Below are 16181 nucleotides of genomic sequence, written 5' to 3'. Positions count from 1 at the left end.
GATCATCTAGATGACTATATAATGAGGAATTAATACGACTTATTTCTACCCGGAAACTTAAATCGATGTTATATGGGGTGTGATATGAATTTGATATAAATATATTGACCCTGAGTCGTTTTTATTTCAGGGTCAAGATATCTATCGTACCCAATGTACGATAGATATCTTGACCCTGAATATAACAAGAGCTGTCACAGGAGACAGCCAAGCTCGACTAATAAAATACTGGACGCAGTAAGGAGGACAAAACTATGAAAGAAAAATCAATTATGTATAATTATGTATTAAGTTATAGTAAAAAAATAACATTTGTTAAAATAAATTCCAAGATCAAGGGGAATAATTCTAGAAATAGTCACGCTAGAGTTATGAAACTTGTCACACAACATGTATGTAATGATAAGAAGTATATATTTGAAGTTTGAAGTAGATACCTTAAAAAGTAACAAAGTTATAATATTTCATAAAGAAAATCCTAAGTTCAAAGAGAGATAAATCTGTAAAAATTACGCCAAGAGTTATGAACATTGTCACATAAAATATAATTGATTATATGGAATAAGTATTTGAAGTTTGAGGTAGATACCTTTAAAACTAAAAAAGTTATAGTAAAAAATAACATTTTTCTAGTAAAAAAATCTTAGTTGATGGGGAGATAATTCTTGCAATATTGGTGCTAGAGTTATGAACCTTGTCACATAAGATATGGATGATGATAAGGTACATTTATTTGAAGTATGAAAGTGATCCCTTTAGAAAAAAATAAGTTACAGTAAAAAATAATATTTTTTAAAGAAAATTCTAAGTTCAAGGGGAGATAAATCTGAAAATATTGGTGCTAAAGTTATGAACCTTGTCACATAAGATGGGGATGATGATAAGGTACATATATTTGAAGAATGAGGTTGATCCCTTAAGATATAAAGAAGTAACAGTAAAAAATAGTATTTTTTAAGGAAAATTCTAAGTTCAAGGGGAGATAAATCTGAAAATATTGGTGCTAGAGTTATGAACCTTGTCACATAAGATGGGGATGATGATAAGGTACATATATTTGAAGTATGAGGTTGATCCCTTAAGAAATAAAGAAGAAACAGTAAAAAATAGTATTTTTTAAGCAAAATTCTAAGTTGAAGGGGAGATAAATCTAAAAATATTGGTGCTAGAGTTATGAACCTTGTCACATAAGATGTGGTTGATGATAAGGAACATATATTTGTAGTTTGAAGTTGATACCTTAAGAAATGACAAAGTTATAGTGAAAAATATTTTACCGCACCAAAACTTTAATCTAAAATCTGGACGCGGACGCGGACGCCGACGCCGACGCCGGGGCGAGTAGGACAGCTCTCCATATACTTCGTATAGTCGGGCTAAAAACGAGGCTAAACGGGGTACGATATGCATTTAATATCAATATTTTGACCCTGAATTTATAAACGAGGCTATTTCAGGTACTATTTGGATTTGATATTGAATTTTTGATTCTGGAACGTGAAACGAGGCTAATTTGATAAGATTAGATGCAATAATGAATTTTAATGGAGCATTGCGTGGTCCGAATTTGTCATATTGTATAAGGTGTAAAATAATAGACATGTGTCATCATAGCCTCTCATTTATTCACATCATTAATAATTGTCATTTTGCCAGATAATTGTTTAATTATGTAACGTTTGAATTAGTTACTTTATTTAAAAACTCCACAAGTCACTGGGCACCAACTGGTCGTACGGAAGAATTTGTTGATACACAAGTAGCAACAGAACTATAGTAAAACACACTTAGCTAGGTTTAAACATATTTATTCAACATAATTTACATTTTACATGTAAACGATATTAACATGATACATTTTTGGGATGGGACAGAAAGTATCCTTCCCACAACACAAACATTAATTAAGTCTATAATATAGAGAATTCGACATTTAGGAATTTAGACGTATCAAACAACAATATGCAAGCTTGCTTTTACAAAAAAAGGAGACAAAAATAAGTTCAGAACCGGCTTAGTGTAGGTCCGTTAAAATAAATCATGAAATGCTGACACAGCAACACAAACACTAGTAACAAAAATATTTATGTGTCGGTTCATTGTAATCAATAATAATTTGTACATGCATGTAAATACAATAAAAATCAGACAAGATATCTAAATATTTGAATCAGCGATTCCTTTTATCGTCAAGACTCGGTGCCATTATTTTATGATCATTTTTTAGAATTTGCTATATACTTATGCTATGTTTGGTTAAGGAATCATGCACTGTCGCCGATTGTTGTTCCGTTCTTTATTTCATATTTTTTATATGTAACAGTGTAAGAAAATACTTAACTATCTTCAGTTGATCTTCAAGTTGAAATGTGGAAATATGTTAGTATATTTCAATGTATTGAATTTCTGATTAATAAGAAATTTGAAATATTTGCCAAGTAGTTTATATCAAATGAAATATTATAACAATTACACAGTTTTATATTGAATTATTCATAAAAATGGAATACTGCTAAAATGTTTGTAATCATTTGAAAAACAAAGTTTTTGTTTTGATTATAATCGATCTTCCTGTTTGCTTTTCCCATAGTAATAAATGTAACCATCCTTTGACTCGACGTAGGACCCATCATTGTACACTGATCTGAAAAAGTAAAATAAATAAACAAATGAAATAATTTGATCAATAAATAGATAAATAATTTTATCACTAAATAAAAAAGCAAACAAACACGTAGTTAACGAATAATCGCTAGTAAGACATTCAAATCTATAATTTTGATTTTTCTTGTGTCGCAGGGTCATATTGATGTGTTAATGTTCTATGTTGTTTGTCAATCTATGTCCCGTATTGTGCACCGTAGATTATGTTATTTACATGTCCATGTCATGTATGTCGTATTTGATACTGTACATATCTTGTAAAGTCCTATATTTGTGTCCTTTTCCTATATTCCATCCATTCAGCCTTTTATTCATTTACTCATTCGGTCGTTTCTTCATTCATTCATTTATTAACAAGTATGTACTAACCATTGGTACGGGCCTCAATTCTAAATATTCTATTTCCGCACTAAGTACCTTCACGCATGCGCACTCCTACTGAAGATTTTCATGGCGCGAGCCAGACTTCAAATTCATTCATAATAAATATTTTCTGAGAGCGTATTTCTGTATTTTTATAGCAACCCTCAAGCCCAGAACCTCTTAGCAGCACCTTTCCCATATCGTTAGAGTGGACTGCGACACTTGCTTCGATCTTTACGATCAAAAGTGGTATATTCTTTTTACACATTAACCAAAAATCATTTTATCTTTGTTAATATTAAAATTAACGTGTTGTAGTTTCAAGAACGTTATAAATGGCAAAGAACGCATATTTTTATTAAAAAGTACTCGTATCATTTTCTATTATGCTAAGTTACAAACCAAGATAGTAACATCTTAAACATTGTCAAAGCTTGCTTACAAGAAAAGATTGTGCTTTATATTTCCTTTAGCACTAGAGAAAAGTTAAAATAAAGCTGAAACTGAGAAAAAAATTTAACTTTTTATAAAATAAAAAACAACCTGAAAAAACTATATCCTCTCTTTTCATTTACATGTCCTATATTTTTTTGCTAAAAATAATTAAAAATCTGGATGAAATGTGATCCCTCGGAAGCATTAATCACAACAAAGTTACATGAAAATTGCAGACTCGGTTTGATTGAGTCTGTACATGTGTGATAATGGAAAGTGCAACGTCCCTCACGCCCCCTAATACTTACCCGGTGCCAAGAGTCATATCATCGACTGCTGAATCTTTTGACTGGCCCTTGTAAGCCCTATTTTCATGACCCTGTTTCTTTCCGCGATCATCACTTGATAAGGAATCAAGAGGTAATCCATCGTACTCGTTTTGGACAGTTGCTTGTCTGCGATTTTTCAACCCCTTCTTGTTTTTCTTTCTTTTACAACATAGGACCGTGATCAGTGCAAAGATGACAATAACAAGGACTCCACCAACAGTAGACGAGATTATGATGATCATATTTGTGTTACCTGTTGTAACAAAGGTTATACATTAAAATTAGTCTATTGTATTTTCCTATGCGGATATGTTAGATTTATTTATATAAATGATTAAACAATTTTTAAAACATATTCAAATGTTTAAGTTTAAAAGATGCCGATCTTCTGACTTGAAAAGAAAACACAACAACAAAACAACGACAACTAATAACAGAAATAAAACAAAAAGAAAGGAAAAAAAACAGTGATTATATTCCATTGGACTATACAGGGAAAAAATAGTTCAAAGATATGCAAACATGTGGTTGCGCATTTGCATATGACATAATTTGCTATATAAAAGTTTATTTCATGCAAAATATACCACTTCGTTTACCCTTGAAGATTTCTCTTCCATGGCTTATATACATTATAATATAATTTACTTGATTTATTGATTACAAAATCATATTTCTTTCGTTTACCTTCAACTCCGTCTTGTGAAACTTTCCTGCAAAAGAAGAAAATATTGAAATTATTGTTTTGCAGGTGAAATTAAAAATTCTTAGAATTAAATAATATAGACAACTTTAAATTTATATATTTCAAAAAATGCAATTGTAACCGAAAATCACTTTCGCAAGATACTACAAAAACAACGGAAGAAAAAGACTTATTCTTGCTTATATAATTCAATATAATCACTTAGCAGTTATAGGCATGCAAATCACCACTCAATTCTAACATACATGTACATATGGTATAAAGCATTTTTATTTATTTTTGGTAATATTATCGTTTTTACAAAGACAAGATTTATACATACTTGCAAGTTGCAGCGTCTTTCTCTACTATGCATTCTTCATTATTCAGACATGGGTGCAGTTGTGTATAACTTTCACAAAGGAGAAACTTATGAAAATGGTCAGATTCCACCCCAACTGAAACAACGAATCTTTCAACTTAATCGGCATTCATTTTAACATATAGCAAATTTAAAATACAGTTTCTGCAATGCATATAAAAAGTTGTTGTATTCAATTAATAAATATCAATCTATTTTTAGACTTAAGTTGTTGACTTTGAATACTTGCCTCTCATGGTAGTTAAAATCTCACCAAGGCAATGGTTATGCAAAGTCAAAATTTCTTATGTAAAATCTGAAATCCTATCATGGTACTGGCTCGTATTTGAAAGTTAAATTAACTCAGTCACCATGTCGACAAATGCCAATGACAGTATCAGTTTGAAAATCAATTTTTATATATAAAAAATATACATAATTTCGACCTTACGAAAATTATACTTCTAAAACGATCAATACAAAACTATAAATGGCGAAACAATTCATCTCATTAAGACATTACTATATACTTACCTTTACTGTCTTCTATCTTGACATTTTCAACACTGTAGTAATTACCAAACAGTTGAATTGGTTTTCCTTTTGACAGACCAGCAAGCGCAACCGACAATGCCTTTATGACAAATTCATTGGTCTTGACAATCACAACATGTTTAACAATAAGGCTACCTTTCCTAAAACATATCCATAAAAATTTAATGTGAAGCACGGAACCGCATCAAAAATCATCTTTTTTATAAGAAATATTTTATAAGAATGTCCAGATTACACACTTCTATTTTTCATCAATATTTAAAATACTTGTGGAAAATGCGCCCATTGTAGATCAGGTATATAAAAAAAAATAATATACGATAGTCATACTTACTGAAGCGAAAGGATAACAACGTCCTTTAGTCCAATGCCAAGTGTTTCTTTGTAATAGTGTTTGAGCTGAAACAGACACACCTTGCAAATTGAATAAATCATTGATTATAAAGCTGAGAATGAATTGTTTTAAGATTCAATATAACATTATCAAGATCAAATGAGCACATAAGCAGGTTCCAGCATAAATTATTTCGTTTTATCTAAACATTTCCTTACTAGAACTGATTGTTGACGACTTTGTTCTGAAGAAAGAATGAATTCTTGTTAGATTCCATTATGCATTGCCTTACAAAAGCCAAAATCAAAATATCTTCTCAGCATAAATTAGCAAGATACTAGTAATTTGATTTTGGAAAATAACACACGTTTGTTGTTGGTTGTTAAATACACATGTTATGGTCACACAAAGGGTGACTAAGAGCAAAACTCAAAATCAAAATATTTTCTCAGCATGAATTAGCAAGATACTAGTAATTTGATTTTGGAATATTACACACGTTTATTTGTAATCCAGCGTTCTTTTTGCTTCTTATAAATTCAACTTATTGTAGAAGCGAAAGTTATGACCCGAGGCAAATATTCATCAAAATTGAACCAACAAAAGGTTAAGCATGTTACTGTTTGAAGATTTTAATAAGTGCAAATGATTCTAAAGACTAAAATCAATACGCGTAGGAGTCAGATCTCAACACTTTTTATAACAAGGTGGAGGGTAAAAAAGCTGATTAACAATATTCGGATACAGTGGTAGGATCAGTTTTAATCTACTCGTATTAAACAGCCCGTATAAATGGAATATTGTTTTACTTTCTAAATGAAACACAGCTCAATGTGTTTCATACCTTGTAGATATCAACATGTTTATAATTAATAAAGAGAGGTAACTTCTAAAGTTCAACAACGTAATGCCGTATGTGAAGAGTTGAGTTTGACATTTGTATAGGTTTGTTATAGTATAGTTCTTAAAGATGATATTTTTACTGTCACCCACACACTTAGGTGTTATTTATATAATTATTATCATTTATACTAGCCATTTGAAGAAGTTAATTTACATTGCTCTGAGTTTTGCCCTTAAGATTTTTACAATGACAAACTGCTCGCTTTAGGAATATTGCACGGAAAAATAAATAAGATTCAAGTGGGTTTTAACCTCTTTTTCTCAATGAATGATATAACGCATAGACATAAAAAATATTTTACGAGTTTCAAGTAACACTTTTTTGCTTCGAGTCTGTCATGCTTAAATAAAAAAATACTTACTGCAATCTTGGTCTCATTCCAGACTGTTTGCGAGTTGAGATTATGGGCACTATCAAGAATAATGTCGATTGTAAGTTCTAACTTGTATGACTTGAGTCCTGGCTCTGATTTTTCTAAATAAAAGATAGAAGTATTGAGATGCAGAAAAAGAACAATTGTTATCGAAACTTGTAGAATGTTTCAATCTTATTTATAAGATCTAGAAAAATGTAATAAGAATGAATCTAATTAATAAAATATACATGCTATAAAGATATTTTCGATTCGTAAATTGGCTTATGAAACCGACAACACCATGTAACAATCATTGACAAATATTAGGTAAATACCTTTCATTCAACAGCAACATATATTGTTTTCAAAATGAAAAAAAAGTAAGTGAAACATATCATATAAACACTTAACATTAAATCACTCGAGCACCATACTCAAGTCACTGTATATCGATGTCATACATTGACCACACTCGATCACACTTAAGAAATTCAAGAGAAATTCAAACTAAAGAGTAAATTATAATAAAATGTATCTATATGTACATGCATATGATATGGTAATGAGAAATTTCAGTTTATTTAAGGCCAATTCAGTATCTTTTAGAACATATAGAATTATATAAAAACTACAACGAATTTACAAACCTATTTCAGCTATGACTGACTTTGGATTCTCTGTAGTGTAACCTAAAACATTATATGAATGTGAAACATTTTTGTTGAAGATTATATCTATAAATAAATACATATCAGGCATGTTTTCAAAGTTGACATTTTTTAATAGATTAAATTCATATGAAATCAATATTCAATCTATTCTTACAGTACTGTAGCAAAATACAAACTTTCTTTTTATAAAATGAACTTGGAAAAAAGTGAAGAAACTTAATTTCTGAAATACCAGAATCAATGGTAACAGTCGAAGATGAAGTTTTTGGAGTTGAAGTTGAACTTGAAGTTGTAGATAGCAAAGTCCAACCAAACTTGCTTGCCCTTGTGTCACACACCATAGTTTGCTGGATAGAAAGGCTACCATTTTTCACGCATTTCCCTTGAATATGACAAAAGCCAACCTAGAAATAAATTATGTTACATTGTTTACTGTTGTCTACGTTAATAACAACAGAAATAAAAATATTACTTTTAATAAATCATTAGATACGTGTATAAGAATTATTATTTATTTTACATAATCTTCATTTATGATCAAATAAAAATGTTTTATAAAAGCAATATAATTATGGAAATAGTGATTTTACTGAAATCACTGAAGCACAGTAAAAAGTTTAACAACCACAACAACTGGATGCATTTATTAAAATAAATCACAACCTTACAACAGTGGTAGTATTTTCTTACCTTTAAGTCAAAAGTCATACCACTAGACGCGTTCGTATAAGTTTGACATGTTGAATCAAACACATAAACATTCAGTGTTTCGTTACCGAAATTCTGACCATCATTACTTATAGCAACGTCGTAACTTTGAACAAAATCATCTGGTGGCTGGTCGTTAACGCTTCTTCTTTTCCTCAGGTTGTTCAAGTGCTTGATTGGGCACATTGCTTCAATCAATGTGTCGGCTGTTCCTTTAATATCAAACGTTTCAGTGTTCTCCCCACGAGTTCTATTCACTGCCATCTGCAGCAACAATAGCGATAAGTCACTTACACATTTAGTAAGTAAACGACAATATTATCTATAATGACATTCACTATGCAATATGTAATGAAATTTATGATTAGTAAAAACTCAGAAAATAGAAATACAACAACCTTAGTTTTGAAAGATTCACAGTGCTTATGTTCAATATTTTTTTAAAGATATTAATTGCATCTCATTCAGTTATATCCAAAACTTATTCTACAGTTTTAAACAAAAATGTTTTTACTTTGAATGTTCGTATACGACAGGTCAGATTGGTTCCAGCGAAGACTTCACCAAATACATAAATGTGGGTACAATCGGAGACCTTTTTATCACAGAGTCCATTGTCAAGAATCTCTTGAAGTCGCGGTGCTTTATAAATATCCAAATGACAATCGGATGCACCGTATCCACGTTCACAAGTACATTCACCTAAGTTGTAAAAAAAAATAACAATAACTTTTAACTTGCATAAAAACACAGAGTATGCAATATGCTTTTTTTTCGTTACACAAATCTTCCCTCTGAATCAATGGAAACAACAAAGTGGAATGAACATTGAAGACTCGTTAGATTGTATTACTGTAATATTTGTTTCTTACCTTCAGTGTCATTATTGTCTAAAATAAATAAACTTACCATTAGAGCAAAGGCCATGACCGGAACAGTTATTTAAGCACGAAATCTCCTCAATTGTTTTGATATCTTTTTCTATATTTTCTAATTCTTTTAATTCTTCAATTGCTTTAATCTCATTTTGTGGATTTTTAGTGGTGCCCAAAGGAAAGCTGGACGAGCTTGTAGTAGTTGCGTTCTTTGCTTTTTCAATCAAGGCCTTCCTGACGGTAGCGTTCCTATGAATTTCGCCAGTGCATGTATCTATCATAGACTGTTTAGTTATGTCGATCCATTCCGTGGAATTGCTCAACTGAATTTATGAATAATACTGAATTATACTGTTCATCGAACTGATCATCGAACGAAAATCATGTTTGCTTAAGACCGATGAAGATATATTTAATTTCAATCGAATAACTATTAAAATAACTTTTTTGGAACTAAATTGTGTGGACTGGTGGTAAGAAGTATACTTACAAGTAAATATATATGTGGTTAATCATACATAAATAAAACAAAACCCTCAACAAGCTATTTAAAACCTTTTTGGAGCGAGCAGGTGCAAACAAAAGGAACTGATTTTGTGCAGGTAGATAGAGGTTTGAACTCAACCCATGGATAGTTTAAATGAAACCAACACAAGAAGCGTAATACTTACAGTTATATCTAACACGCAGTTCTCGACAGAGATGTTTGTATGTGTGGCAGGTAACTTTGAGCATAGTTCAAATGCTTTTAATGAGTCGAAATATTGATTGCAATGTGTTTTTGCGGATTCCATTGTCCAAACAGTTTGATTTTTGTCAGTGCTTCTCTATATAATAAAAAAATTTAAAGATGATGAACCACTGCTCGTAAATATTTTATAGAAAGTAATATCCAGACTAAATTTTGCAATCATTATAATTACATATTTACGGTACACATTTTCCAGAATTAAAGTATGATAAACTGTAACGGTCCTGTTTCTCTATATTTTAATGACTGTTCATAAAATTGTATCTAACATTTTTGATAAAAATGAAAATCATTCATTAACATTATTCTAAGTACAAAAACTTGCTAAATAAAAATGTTTATTATCCTGCTTTGTTGCACATGTGAAACAAACAAATCACGAGATTTGTGTTGTCAGTCAGTAACGTGTTGTCAGTCTGTAATGCAGACACTACTTTTTGTCAAGGAAATTTAATAAACTGTAATTCTAACTATTATACCTTTTTTAATACGTGTTGTGTTGCCATGGAGTAATGCGATGTTTGTCTGACAATAGGAATGTTGGGTTTATGTGACAGAGATCGGCGAGTGCGAATAGATGACAATCCTCCACAACTGTGTTCTCCAGTCTTTGTCCCGGGAGTGCAATCTGCCACACTTCTATCACAGCGCGTTATTGTGTTTGCATTCTCAGATTCTAACTGGCACATACAAGACGGAGAAGTCCAGCTTTCCAGTATCATATTATGTGCATTTGTAAATAAACTTTCGCTTCTGTTTACCTTCCAACTTTTTATGAACACCTTTGTTGTAGAGTTATCATGAATAGTGCCATTGTTTCTGTTTACAAAATCATCAGATCCATTTTTATTAAGAGAGCCACATAGACCTGTACTATTTTTGTTATCATGAACAGATGGAAGAACAGAGATATCAAGAACTCTTCCACCTTCATTTCCCATCCAGGGTGCATTATCTATCCTGGCTCGTACTGCTGTTCCATACGGCAAATAAATCTAAAATTAGTCGTGTAATCATTTACTCTCGAACATGCCATGAACAGGATGGTGCTTAAAACATTGAATGTTTTTCAAGTCATATACAATTTTCTTTTGATGAATTAACAATGATTGATAAGGTGATATCAAATCAGGGAATATCACTTGTGAGCATTAAACTTATTTTACAGTTAAGGACTTTGTTTTGAATTTTGGGATTTTTTGGGGGGAAAATCAGCGAGAGCTACCGAAATATGTCCATGATGTAGTCCAGTAACATTCGGTTTATGTAAGGATGAATGTTGTTATAATGATAATGTAAACATCTTTTGTGTTTTTTCGGTGTATTCATCCTGGCCATTTGATACATTAAAAGTGTCCACGTAAACACATCACAAATACTTTTGGTTTTTAACACACTTTTAACATTGCTAAGAACGAAAGTGTCGCTAATGAATACACTAAATTTTATTGAGAATTACTGTGTACTTACTGTGTATGTTAAATCATTGTCCTTCTTTACCGTAAGGGCGTTATTTTCACATCTTTTATACCCTATGTCCAGAAGTCTATTACATACATTTATTACATATATATCACTTCCTGCTCGAACGGCTAAACCACAATTACATTTTGCATGCGAGCTACGTCCAACACATGAGGCTATCTTATGTTGTATCTTAATGAAAAAAGTATAAACAGAAAATGAAAAATACTTATAAATGGTATGAAAAAAAAAATGTTCAAAGGTTTACTCTAAACATCGTAAGTTTATATTACAGACGGCAAACTACTAATATATAAACTGAAGTAAAATGTTGTTTAATCATTAATTTATGTTTATTCACATAATTATATAAACATCAGTTGTCATTAACATTAATTCTGATTTCATACATTTGTTATTTCTTATACGAAAACGTACCTCTACATTTTTAAATGTTTTGTGTCTATACAGGATGTACTCGCCTTCTTCTTCGTGATGCTCATATTTTCTGGTATATCAATAATAACATGGGTAAACATGGGTGTTTATTTGATATCGTAATGGCAGAGCATGACGATCACTTAAATATAATGCATCAAAGCAATTGTATGACGTGATTGATATGTTATCAAATACACAGTCAAGAGTAGATCTATATTAAAATAAATATTATAATTATATTAAATTAAAGAGTTTATTAATCAGAAGTATAATAGTATATGATATAATTTCTTAATAATGTTTATAAATAATAATATATAGTCATCAATTTTAAAAAATGAAAACTAAATGAAGGGCATACGTGTTATCAAATGTTTGCATATGGGGGTCATTTCTGGCGCCGCATATTGTTTTTCGCCAAGATCTATCTTCTTCTGGGAAAACTTCAACCTGTGATAACAAGTGTTATAGTTCTTGTTGGGAAACATAATAATTTTGCTCAGAAGAAACACCTTTGTAAGCTCTTAAAATGTCCATTTTTATTTTCATTTTCATCTTATAGCATGAGATAGCTTAGGAAATCTATGAACCATCTAGGCGGCCCAGTGTTTACTAAGATTAAGGTCAAATTTAAAAGCTCCAAGATTCTCCATTGTTCATCCTGAGCTCATAGATAAAAAAAATTAATATTAATTTGATAAAATTGGAATTAAAAATGGCATGTTCGTGAAATTTTAGAATGAATTTATTGTTAATTTTACAAGAACGTGCATTTTACAGTTGATCCAAACATATTGTATATTGTTCTTGATCCTAAAATTGATCCTTATTTTGATCCAATTATTGTGTACCTGCCTTGTTATTCATCGATTCTATCCCAAAATATGATTGTTTTAGTGCAAATCAGTATTTATTTTTTTTACATTTTGTTTTTGTACCATTTCATCCTTAGCAAAAAAATGATCAATTTTAGTTTAATAAAGCAATGAAAATAAAATTAGGATAATTTGATCATGATCTTCACCAGAGATTCGACGATCATTTTCTTGGGGTTTCAAAGCAAAAGAAGTAGTAGCTATATTTGTAGTTTAAACAGCAGGAAATAATCCTGAAAGTCTAAAGTCATGGTAAGCACGTCGGATGAAGAGCATTTTTTACACAAAAAAGAAAAGAAAATAATAATGAATTACACTTGATATGAGCAATGCAAAAATACTAAACATACTATTTAACTTCAACTTACGTTTATGATTGGTAACTTATATCTTTTATGCCAGATCTTATTCATATAACTTTGTTCACCGTGAAATAAGTGAACTTTAAAATGTCCATATACGCCATATTGTCCTGTCTCAGATGTTGTGATTTTGACATACGTTACATTGTTATATGAAGACCGTGTAAGTTGCGTCTGACATGATCCTGCCGCGAAAGAACCTAAATCTGATTTTTAAAAAGGAAATAGAAACAACAGCAGTGAAAAATTGAGAGGTAATATTGCTATCATGTCACTATCTGACACATTTTAGAGTGAAAATACAAAATGTTAACCAAAGAAACTCAGCTACGTATGTATGTGTTTTATTTTCTGATTTTACCGAAAAATAAAATACATACAGGGTTATGTAACAATTATGAGCCCCAGGGTGTTACGAGAAATATCTCCCGAGAAATTTTCTCTATGAAGATGATATTCGATCAGAAAACATTATAATTACATTGCATTTTCTATATTGGAGTTTTACATTAAAAGGCATACTTGAGGCATACTTGTATAAAATATTTCATGCACAGAGATGAGAAAACTTAAATAAATTAACAAAATTAAATGAATTATTTATCATCATAACTCAAAGAAATAATACAGAAAACAACAACAACAACAAGAGAAACAGACATCTAACAGATATCACTTACTAGCACATTTATCATCACTTGGGATCATGTGTCGAAGCTGCATAAAGCATACATGTGCATTTATAAAATCTTGTGAGCAAACGATTGGCATTGTGTTAATGATCTCAATAGATTTGGTCTCGCCTTTTCTCAAACTTATATTCTTGTCTTTTACAATAAGACCCGCAAAGTACGGTGATGAAAAGTCAGAAATTGAACCTGGCTGACCATTAGGCTTTCTGAAGGCCCTTATCGCACATGATATCTAAAATAAAAGATTAAGATCAAACGTATATGTTTCAGTATTAACGTGACATTGCGGTATATGGATCTAATCTTTCCCATACACAAACTCTATTACATGTACCAGTATTAAAGTTCTTCTTGTATTTAGATAAAACAAACACTTGATATTTTAATCTACAAAAAATAATAAACCAAACGACAGTTCTTCAAGATGTTTTCTGACAAACCATTGACCGACAATCATATCTCAAATATAGTTTACATTATGTTTAACTTCTAAGCCGGCTTGTAACTAAATGTCTAAATGGTATACGATGTGTTGTAATTTTACGTAAGGTCGAATAAATAATAAATATAGATATAGACTTAATTTGTTTATTAAGTTACCATTTCTACGATTTATAACGCTCGTTTGCTGATTGGCAAATTGACCTAACAATATTTATTCATTATCTATCAATTCATTTTAAGTACCCAAATTCACAAATTGTAGCGCCCTTTGATATGCTATTTATGCTATTTAATCATGCATGTTTTACAATTTAAGTTACCATACTTACCACAACATAACCACTTTTCATTGCCGTGGCAAATCAGTAATAACAAGTATTACTTCTGTAACTTTCTTAACACAATAACTATAGCAATATTAAACTATAAACTATGACTTCACATTTTAAACGTTCATCAAGATTAAGCTTCTTAATATGATGATGAAGAAGAATAAAATACAAACTAAGGTTCTTTGTTTATGGGAAGATTTGACACGGACTTTAAAGTATCTTTGAAAAAAAAACCTCAATATGGTTGCGATTCCTTGATTAACTAATTTATATTTAATCGGGAAAACAGTAAAGGAAAGTTGTTTTTTTTATCTTTTTTAGTGAACTTAACAACTATCGCGCCACTATTAAATTTGAAATAACCATTCCAAAATATATGCAACCTTTTTAGATGACAATTTAGAAAAGCACGAAAACAGTTAAATCAAAATCAGCGTTCAAGAATCAGTAAATAGCATTTTCCTCCTGTCAGGCCTTCTTGATTATATAACTGCGCATCTGAACTCCATACCGTGCTATAACACAGGTGACTCAAAATGATGATATATTTCCTAAATAAAATCACCGTTGATGATCTATATTTGGACATGTGACGTAACCATTAAACTGCGACCTGCTGTAAATAAGTACGAAAGAAATCAAGCATTATTTAGCTTGATATCAGGTACAGCATTTATTTGTTTAAATCGTGTAAGAATCTAAATAAGATATCTGAGGCAGTGATTTTATCGCTTTATAAAATCACTGTCTGTAATTAGGATGCGCAGTATTATATCACTGGGCTGCGCCTTCATGATATAATACCTCGCCTCCGAACTACCAGGGATATATCATTTCAATTGTAAACTTAACATCTAAAATCTGTTTCATGTGAAGAAAATGTACTTACATTTATTCCCAGACCAATATCATACTTTCCAATGTCTTCATCAGTAAGCTCCAATTTATCAATGTTGCTTTCATTAAAAAACTGTTTGGTAAAAGAAGCATGATAGTTTCCAGTTATTTTCCAATGCACTTGATAAAAGAGGTGATGGTCTTTGCTCGAAGGGTCAAACTTGCATTGAAATGTAACGTTTACTTTACTGACTTTTACCCTAACTGTGACTTTTTCCGCCACAAATTCTGTTGGTTTTTCTGAAATATATACCAGATATTAATATCGCCGAGAGGGATAATTAGATTTACAACTAGAACAAAACAAGAAGTGAAACTATAACTCCTTGCACGAGCCCACAAATTAAAAGTAACGTAAATCATTCATTTTTGACGTTCAAAAAAAGCGGGTGAATTCCAAAAATAGAAATAAAATTGATAATTAGTTAATTAGAAGGGTCTGTGTTATAATTATTGAAACAAGGATAAAAAACTAACTACATTCCTACTATTGTTTTCCCCAACTATTTTGAAACTTTTATGTATGCCTTTCTATTCTTGTCTTAAAATTAAAAACTGTTCAGAATGCAGCATGTCGACATATCTTGATAAGAACATAAAACGTGATTTTTTTGCCATGATACATATTTCTTACTGTAAAATGTCATTGCATCCTCTCCATCTAAAATATTTTTGTTAACATTT

At 30.8% G+C, this 16181-nt stretch overlaps 1 protein-coding gene across 1 annotated transcript in view; it reads right to left on the bottom strand.

Moving 5' to 3' along the window:
- Positions 1 to 1792: 1792 nt before the first annotated feature.
- LOC132758628 (uncharacterized) overlaps positions 1793 to 16181 on the bottom strand; it is a 63909-nt gene continuing 49520 nt past the window's right edge. The window contains exons 43-62 of the mRNA XM_060750322.1: positions 15490 to 15737; positions 13813 to 14056; positions 13139 to 13338; positions 12257 to 12345; positions 11893 to 11962; positions 11461 to 11646; positions 10470 to 10985; positions 9911 to 10066; positions 9274 to 9562; positions 8879 to 9066; positions 8347 to 8628; positions 7889 to 8060; positions 7633 to 7674; positions 6992 to 7104; positions 5727 to 5791; positions 5372 to 5532; positions 4820 to 4934; positions 4479 to 4504; positions 3771 to 4044; positions 1793 to 2644 (exon numbers count right to left, since the gene is read on the bottom strand). Coding sequence (XP_060606305.1) covers positions 2557 to 2644; positions 3771 to 4044; positions 4479 to 4504; positions 4820 to 4934; positions 5372 to 5532; positions 5727 to 5791; positions 6992 to 7104; positions 7633 to 7674; positions 7889 to 8060; positions 8347 to 8628; positions 8879 to 9066; positions 9274 to 9562; positions 9911 to 10066; positions 10470 to 10985; positions 11461 to 11646; positions 11893 to 11962; positions 12257 to 12345; positions 13139 to 13338; positions 13813 to 14056; positions 15490 to 15737 — 3524 coding nt within the window. The 3' untranslated portion in view covers positions 1793 to 2556. The remainder of the gene's footprint in view (positions 2645 to 3770; positions 4045 to 4478; positions 4505 to 4819; positions 4935 to 5371; positions 5533 to 5726; positions 5792 to 6991; positions 7105 to 7632; positions 7675 to 7888; positions 8061 to 8346; positions 8629 to 8878; positions 9067 to 9273; positions 9563 to 9910; positions 10067 to 10469; positions 10986 to 11460; positions 11647 to 11892; positions 11963 to 12256; positions 12346 to 13138; positions 13339 to 13812; positions 14057 to 15489; positions 15738 to 16181) is intronic.

This window comes from Ruditapes philippinarum, unplaced genomic scaffold, assembly GCF_026571515.1.
Source record: "Ruditapes philippinarum isolate M1 unplaced genomic scaffold, ASM2657151v2 ctg6921_1_1_1_1, whole genome shotgun sequence".
NCBI classification, from domain to species: Eukaryota; Metazoa; Mollusca; class Bivalvia; order Venerida; family Veneridae; genus Ruditapes; species Ruditapes philippinarum.
The sequence above is the reverse complement of the archived record's forward strand: the minus strand, read 5'-3'. Positions and strand labels throughout refer to the sequence as shown.